The 7,146-nt window shown below is 27.9% G+C and overlaps 1 protein-coding gene across 2 annotated transcripts; it reads right to left on the bottom strand.

Annotated features, from left to right (window-relative positions):
* Positions 1-3,441: 3,441 nt before the first annotated feature.
* On the bottom strand, positions 3,442-5,872 carry LOC108461646 (pentatricopeptide repeat-containing protein At3g22470, mitochondrial-like). 2 transcript variants are annotated; one of them, XM_053023880.1, is made up of 2 exons: positions 4,293-5,872; positions 3,442-3,965 (listed from the first exon to the last, which is right to left on the bottom strand). In XM_053023880.1, exons 1-2 carry the CDS (start codon positions 5,599-5,601, stop codon positions 3,730-3,732), a joined length of 1,545 nt encoding a protein of 514 aa, XP_052879840.1. In that variant the 5' UTR covers positions 5,602-5,872; the 3' UTR covers positions 3,442-3,729. The 2 variants fall into 2 exon arrangements, with proteins under 2 accessions (XP_052879840.1, XP_017617035.1); XM_017761546.2 differs by having other exon boundaries at positions 3,442-5,867.
* Positions 5,873-7,146: the final 1,274 nt, after the last annotated feature.

Raw genomic sequence — 7,146 nt, forward strand, 5'->3', positions numbered from 1 at the left:
ACATGATGCAACATTTTTTATAGTTTCACAACCCTTAAGGGAGGCCATCAGCAATGGCGGAGCCAAGTGGAGGCCCAAGGGTTCATGGCGCTTCAAAGTTTTTTTTTTTTCAATTTAGTCCTTTATAAATATACTATGGCCTTCCCAAAAATATAATTAGGCCTCCTAAAGTTTAAGATTTTTGCAATTTCCCCATTTGTATATATATTATAGCACTCCTAAAAATAGAAGTAGGCCCTCCAATATTTTTATAGTATTAAAATAATATTAAAAATTTTATTCTTGATAAAAAAAGGAAATTCAAGAAGCTAAGTTACTCATGATGACTTTTGAATAATATTTTTGTTAAATAATAATTATTTAATATTTATTTAATATTTTACTTAAAATAATAATATTTTATAATTAATATAATAATATATATAAAAGATTATCAGACTTTTATCATCTTTCTTCTTCATATTAGTGCCTAAGAATAGAAGAAAAATTTCTCTTCATCATTTTTCCTCTAAATTTTAAGTATATGGTACGTTTTTCTTCAAATTTTTCATAGATTTTGAATCTTTAAAGCTTGTTTTACATATATGTGCCAATAGTTTTATTTTATCAAGTGTATTAAAAGTTGTCATTAAAGTATATTGATGGAAGCTTATAAAATTAAGTAAAATGTGTACGTTTTTGGATGGAAAAAAAATTAGGAGACGGTTTCTAACTTGTTAGAAGTGTAAAAACAAAACAAAAATAGCTAAATATAGTAAGTTTCGGCCAAAGTGAAGAGGAGGAAGAAAACCTTGGTCACTTTGTTTAAAATTATGTTAAATGATAGGTTGCAAAGCAATGAGTATATTAGTGAAAACGGAATAAAAAATTGTTAACCGAGTCGAAAGTTGTGTGAATTTTGGATCAGGAAACTTAAGTAGTTATCAACTTGATAAAGCATGTATATTCAAACTTGTCATTAATAGTTGATTTACTATGTCTAGCTATATTAATTTTATTTTATGAATTTTGAATGATTTAATTAATATTTAAAAGATTATGTTTCAAATTGAAAACTATAATTTCAATTATAAAATTAGTAAATTCTTGATTTTAAGTTGAATTTGAATATTATGATTTCTGAATGGTTGAACAAGCATGTTTGATTAAAAGTAAAAATTTTATATTATGTGAATTATGATTTGAATATGAAATAAAATTGAAATAAAAATAAAATGAGAATGACATAAAATGGGAATAAATATGAAATCAATTCTTATGTTGAAATAATACTTCTTTTGAATAAATTATTTTTATATTTAAATAAAATATTACATAACACGTCTAATTTTAACTTGACCTCTCCAAAATTAACATATTAACTCCACAACTATCCAATCACACCATTACCTTAACTTACAATCGTATAAAGCCGAAAAAGAGAGCATTGCAAACCCTTTATTTTTCAAAAAAAAAATGAAATGAAATAAAGTAACCGAAAACGACTGTTAGGGATACAATAAAGGTTTAAATATAGATTACAACCTCAATGGCCAACGACATCATTGGGATAAACCTTAGCCATCTTCTTCTTCTTTTGCTATAAAATAGTCGAAAGAACATAATTAGGGCTAAGCACTACAATAGAAAATAGAAAATCGACTGCATTTAGATGATTTGAATTTAAATTAAAAAATGTTACTGAAAACATATTTTATGATAAAAAATTAAATATTTTATATTTAAAATAATAAAAATAACTTAAAAGTTTTATAAAAAATGTTTTGTTTCAAAAGAACACATATAAAAGTAGTTGATTTTTTATTTATTTAAAAGTTATTTTTAAAAATATTTTTAAAATAATTTGAAATTTTAATAAATAATATTTAAAAGTCATAAAAAACTCATTTTATTAAAATAAAGGTAAGAATTCAAAAACTAAAAATCAAATTAAATAATGGAAGAGAATTATCACACAGACAGTTCAAAAAGTCAAAAAGTTATGACCGAAACAATCTAATCTCAATTTTAAATATGATAGGAAACTAAGGGTGAGTTTGGATGGGCGGTGCGTTTACTTGCGGTTAATGTAAAAACAGCGGTGGTGGTGAGATTAGAAACTGTAATGTTACTATAGCGTGAGATAAAAAGTAAGCTAAACGCATCGCACCACACCTCCGCCCCAAACCCACCCTAAGGGAATAAAAGGTACAGTAAGAGATGCTTTTTAAGGGTTAACAGTAATCTTAAATGAAACAGTGGAATTTATAGGGTTAAGATGCATTCCATTATTTTTTTTATTCATTAATATTTACTACAATTCTTTATCATTTAAACATACATTAGATATTAATAGATAAATAAATAAAAGTAAAAGAGTGGAGTCAAATCCATAATTTATACCACCGTTTAATATAAAATATTTTTCATATTGCGTTTAAGCCCTTTATAATTATCCTTATTTAAATATCCAGGTTTGTTCAATTTTAATTTTTAGATTACCTTATTTTATTGTTTTTTTATATTTTACTTTATTTTTAAATGTTATTTTTACAATGGTGCATTTTATTTTTTTTCTTAGACATATTTTGCATCACATGCTTTATTGTTGTCAAGATAATTAATACTATAATTTATTGAATTTTTAGATTTAATTTTCTAATGCAACTAATAACTTCATGTTTGTAGTTTGTGATAAATATGCATTATTATAAATTTCAAAGATTTGAAATATTTTCTTTAATTAGTAGGTCATATAGATTATAAATTTGATTAATATTAGCCATTTTCTTGACAAAAATTGATTTTATTAATATTATGTAATTTGATTGTAAATTTCACACTATATCTAGGTGTGTATTCAATTCAATTTATGATTAAATTATTTATTAAAATACAATGACACTTGCCAATTGAATCTTAACTCGATTGACATCTATATTATTCTCAATATAAGATGTAGATTAATGGAGATTGTTCAAATGGCACAATGAGGACTAGCATAACTGATAACCATAATGGTAGCTCACTAAAACAAATTTATTCAGAAGACACACTTCATCTGTTTACAGTATGATTTGTCCAAAACAATAATAATATTATATACACCTAGTAGATTGAATGTGATAAACCATTCAATCAACTCATAAATGTTCAAGTCCTAAAATCAAAGTCCAACTACCTTAAAAAATAAAGCATGAAAATTGTACTTGTACGAGCACTTTGCTTATAAAGGTTTCACTGATATATACAGATGCATAGAACTTCGTCTTCAAGCAGCTCCCTTAATGAAATCAAGCAATAACAACAGTCATAGGAAAGCTCTGGTTCAATACAACTAAAACTTTTGCTTCATATTTAGTGATTTCATGGCATATACAATTAATTTAGTTCACCTTTCCTACCCTGCATTTTTCTTTCTTTAATATTCCAAAACCAAACAATAAGAGCAACAAATCAACATATAAGCAGACACAGATCGATATAACCCAAAAATCCATAGCATTTACATTTAGACATTATGCTCATAAAGCAGTTTAAAAGGCATCCTTTGAGGTTATGCTTCTAGACATATAAACCAGGTGCAATGAACTCACAAATGGTTCAACTTCTTATATCTAAAGCCCATCAACCTTAAAAGTCAAGCACAAAAGGGAAGAATGAAAACTTTTTAACTTATCACGGCAGTACAATATGAACAAATTGATTCACATTTACAAATGTCAATCTTTACACTATCTGTGAAACATTTCAGATCAAGATTGATTTATTATTAGATCGTAAGATAAGATCCAGAAATAAGGTTGCAGTTGATGTATCTGCAGAAAAGCCCTTACTCACCATTTCCTTAAGAAGTTGTGTTGCCTTCGAGGTATAGCTGTTTCGAAGAAATCCCCGGATCATTATATTATAACAGAAGCTATCAGGCAAACAATCATTCTCTTCCATGCTCCTAAACAACTGGCATGCTTCATCTGGCAATCCCTCTGTACAGAACCGGTTAATCATTATAGAATATGTGTAAACATCGGGTTTTAAACCATTGACAAAGAGCTCATGAAATAATTCCTTTCCAGTTTCAATATTCCCAGCTTTGCACAAGCCATCAATTAAGATATTATAAAAGACGATATCAACTTCCAATCTACTCTTCTGCATTGCTTGAAAAAGTTTCAATGCCTCTTCAAGTTTACCACTTTTGCATAAACCATTCAACAAAATCGAACATGTCACTAGATTTGGAACTGGCCCAGAAGTAAGCATCATCCTCAAAAGTTTACATGCAGTAGAAACTCTCCCTAACCGACACATACCTTGCATAAGAGTGTTGTATGTCACTGTATCAGGAATTTGTCCGTTTTGAGCTAGTTCATCAAAGAGTTCCATTGCTTCGTCCAACCTCTTAGCTTTGCAATATCCGTTGATCATAATGTTGTAACCATGTATATCAGGTGCACAACCCTTCTCAATCATCAGCTGAAATACACTTTTAGCTTTATCCATTTGGTTTTGCAAGCAATGGCCGTCTACTAACACACTATAGGTAACAACATCAGGCTCAATGCCTTGCTTTATCATTGTGTCAACAATATCTTTAGCTTCAGCAAGCATCCCTTCCTTGCAATATGCATCAATACATATATTGTACGTGATAAGATTAGGCTCAATGCCATGCTTTCTCATTGTGTCAAGTATTTCTATCGCTTCCAAAATCATCCCCTCCTTACAATGTGCATCGATCAATACGTTATACGTGACAATATCACATGAAATATTGTTATCCACCATTTCATTCAAAAGCTGCATTGTCTCCTTTTGTTGGCCCAAATTACACAAAGCATGAATTAAGCAATTATAACTAACGATATTTGGTCTAATGCCCTTAGCCTTCACTTCGGAGAAGAGATCGAGAGCCTCATTTAGTAACCCGCTTTTACAAAGACAGTCAATGACTGTGCTATATGCTACAATATTGGGTTCAAAGCCTCTTTCTTCCATCATCCTAAGAAACCTAACAGCTCGATAGGTATTCCCAGTCTTACACAAACCGTTAAGTATGGTGCTGTAAACAATTAAATTAGGTCGATACCCTTGTCCAATCATTTCATCAAACAAACACACAGCGTGAGAAATCTGACTTTGATTACAAAGTCCATTAATCAAAGTGGAAAAAGTTACAACAGTAGGCTCAACACCTAACTTGAGCATTTTCCCCAAAACAGAAAACCCACAATCAAGTTGACCTAGGTGACAAAAGCAATTAGTTAAGATGTTCAAAGTATAAACATCAGGGGAAACTCGGAAGAATTCCATCTGCTTACACATAGAAACAGCAATGGCATATCGTTTCATTCGAACAATGGCTCCTAATAATTTGTTGAATTCCACAACAGAAGGCATTGGGTACTTGTGAATCATCTTATTAAACGAAAACAAAGCATCATCAACATTATCCAAACTATCATACTTTTTTGGCTTTCCCCTTGCAGGCATGGAATTCTTACTTAAAGCATTGATATGGGTAGCAACAGTGTTAAAAGAACAAGAAGAGTGGAAATTAGAAGGATTCCTTCCACCATTAACAATTGGATGCAAAATTATAGAAGAGTAAAGCTTACCCATATCTTGAATCGAAGCAAAATGGAAAAGTAAGTGCTGAGAGCTTCAGACGAAACCACAAATGGCAAGCATATGTCCTCAGTGTTGGAGAAGTGATGTTTTGGGGCGAAAACTGTTGGACATGAAAGGCAATAAGAAAGATTCTCTTAATATGAGAAAATGTTAGTTTCATCTGAGTTGGGCTGACGAATTCAAACTGAGTTCACCATGTCCAGCGCTTCGGCCCGAAACTTATTCTTGCAGGCAGAGCAAAGCTCTTCTTAGTTATTAAAAAAAAAATAAACTAAAATACGATTAACAATTAACTTAAAAATCCACAAAAGATTTGCACTTCATTTATATATCACAGCTGATTTTCTCAAATATATAATGATTTAATATATTTTTATTTTGAGTGTTATTAAAAAATTAACACTCATAATTATCTTAAAACAAATTATATTTAAAATTTTAAAATAGGGATAAATTTCAAAACTATAAACATGAATTATGGTTTAATGTGCAAGTGTATATATGAACTTTGATTTTGTGTAATTTATACATAAAATTTTGATTTGATCTAATTATTGTAAATTATTAACACAATTATAGATATAACATCATTTTATGTTTATATATTGCATACATAAATAATAATATTTATCTAATATAAAAATAAATTAATGTATTTATTTCTTTAAATGTATATGATTAAATCAAAATTAAAGTTTCAAGTATACATTTAAACCTTTCAAGTGTATAACTACACCAAATTAAAATTTATGTATATATTAATACATTAAATCAAAATTTATATATAATTTTAAGATTTATTCCTTTAAAATATCATTTAGGAATAGAATTCAAAATTTATGGAGAAAATTTGAATTCAAAACATATGAGCATCTCATCCATATCAATTTTTATCTTTAATTATAGCTTGCATTTTTTTATTGAAAATCTGTTAATAATATTTTCAGAATTAAATTTTAAATTTCCTTTTCTAAGCTGTTTAACAATATATTTTTGGGAATGTTAGGCTCCGTTTACATATTACTTTTTATTTTTATAAATATATTAAAATTAGAACTAAATTGAGATTATTTGTAAATATTAAGATAAATTTATTTATAACTATGACCAAATTAACAAAATGTATAATTGTTGAGGGCTAAATATATTATTATATCAATTTTAAAATTATCATGTCATTAATATGTTACAGGCTTAATAACATTTAATGGAAAACAATAAAAAAACATGATTAGTTGAGTGATGATTTTAAAAAATTTATAATTGAATGACAACTAAAATATTTAACTTTAATTGAGTGGCAATTAATATAATTTATCTTAAAAATTTATATTATATAAGTAAAAGTTTTAGTACTTTTATGTTATTTAAATAAAGCAATCTCATTTTTGTGATCTATACATTGTATATTGTTTTATATTATTAAAACAGTCCTTGGAAGGTTGTAAAAGTGACATCTGTCTAGCTTTTGAACAAATAATCTTAATCATTTTAATTTACGTATATCTTGAATCGAAGCAAAATGAAAAAACAAAA

This window comes from Gossypium arboreum, chromosome 13 (assembly GCF_025698485.1).
Source record: "Gossypium arboreum isolate Shixiya-1 chromosome 13, ASM2569848v2, whole genome shotgun sequence".
Lineage (NCBI taxonomy): Eukaryota > Viridiplantae > Streptophyta > Magnoliopsida > Malvales > Malvaceae > Gossypium > Gossypium arboreum.